A 455-nucleotide genomic window follows, 5' to 3' on the forward strand; every position below is an offset into this window, starting at 1 on the left:
CTGTATTCAAGGTTACTTAAGTAAAGTTTCTTGTCCTTCTCCTGCAGTGGGTTCATGCAGTTTTCATGCATCTATCAGCAACAGAATCCGAATCAGAACTTTCCTGTAGTCTGATATTTATAATGAAACAAACAAGCATGTGTTAATGTTAACAGTGAACCTCTCAATCTGAATTCCTACCTGCTGTGTTTTACAGTCAAACAAACCACCAGCAGTGTGAGCCAGAGTGGGAGAACGAAGAAGAGGAATCATGCCAAAGAAAACCAAGAAAGGTGGCGGTAAGACGGAGGAGGAGAGGCTGGTGCACCAGCAGCAGAGAGCTCAGGCCGAGGAGGAGATGGCCAAGAAGAAGGAGGAGACGCTCACACTGTTCCTGAAGGTGTGTCTACGGGGGCCCAGAAGTGTCACAACAAAACAAAAGCCACAACACAATGAGCCGCAACACTACAAAATTA

The 455-nt window shown here is 45.7% G+C and overlaps 1 protein-coding gene across 1 annotated transcript in view; it reads left to right on the forward strand.

The window, feature by feature from the left end:
* Window positions 1–250: 250 nt before the first annotated feature.
* drc2 (dynein regulatory complex subunit 2) overlaps window positions 251–455 on the forward strand; it is a 7,124-nt gene continuing 6,919 nt past the window's right edge. The window contains exon 1 of the mRNA XM_008278111.1: window positions 251–379. Coding sequence (XP_008276333.1) covers window positions 251–379 — 129 coding nt within the window. The remainder of the gene's footprint in view (window positions 380–455) is intronic.

This window comes from Stegastes partitus, unplaced genomic scaffold, assembly GCF_000690725.1.
Source record: "Stegastes partitus isolate 25-593 unplaced genomic scaffold, Stegastes_partitus-1.0.2 Scaffold115, whole genome shotgun sequence".
Taxonomy (NCBI): Eukaryota; Metazoa; Chordata; class Actinopteri; family Pomacentridae; genus Stegastes; species Stegastes partitus.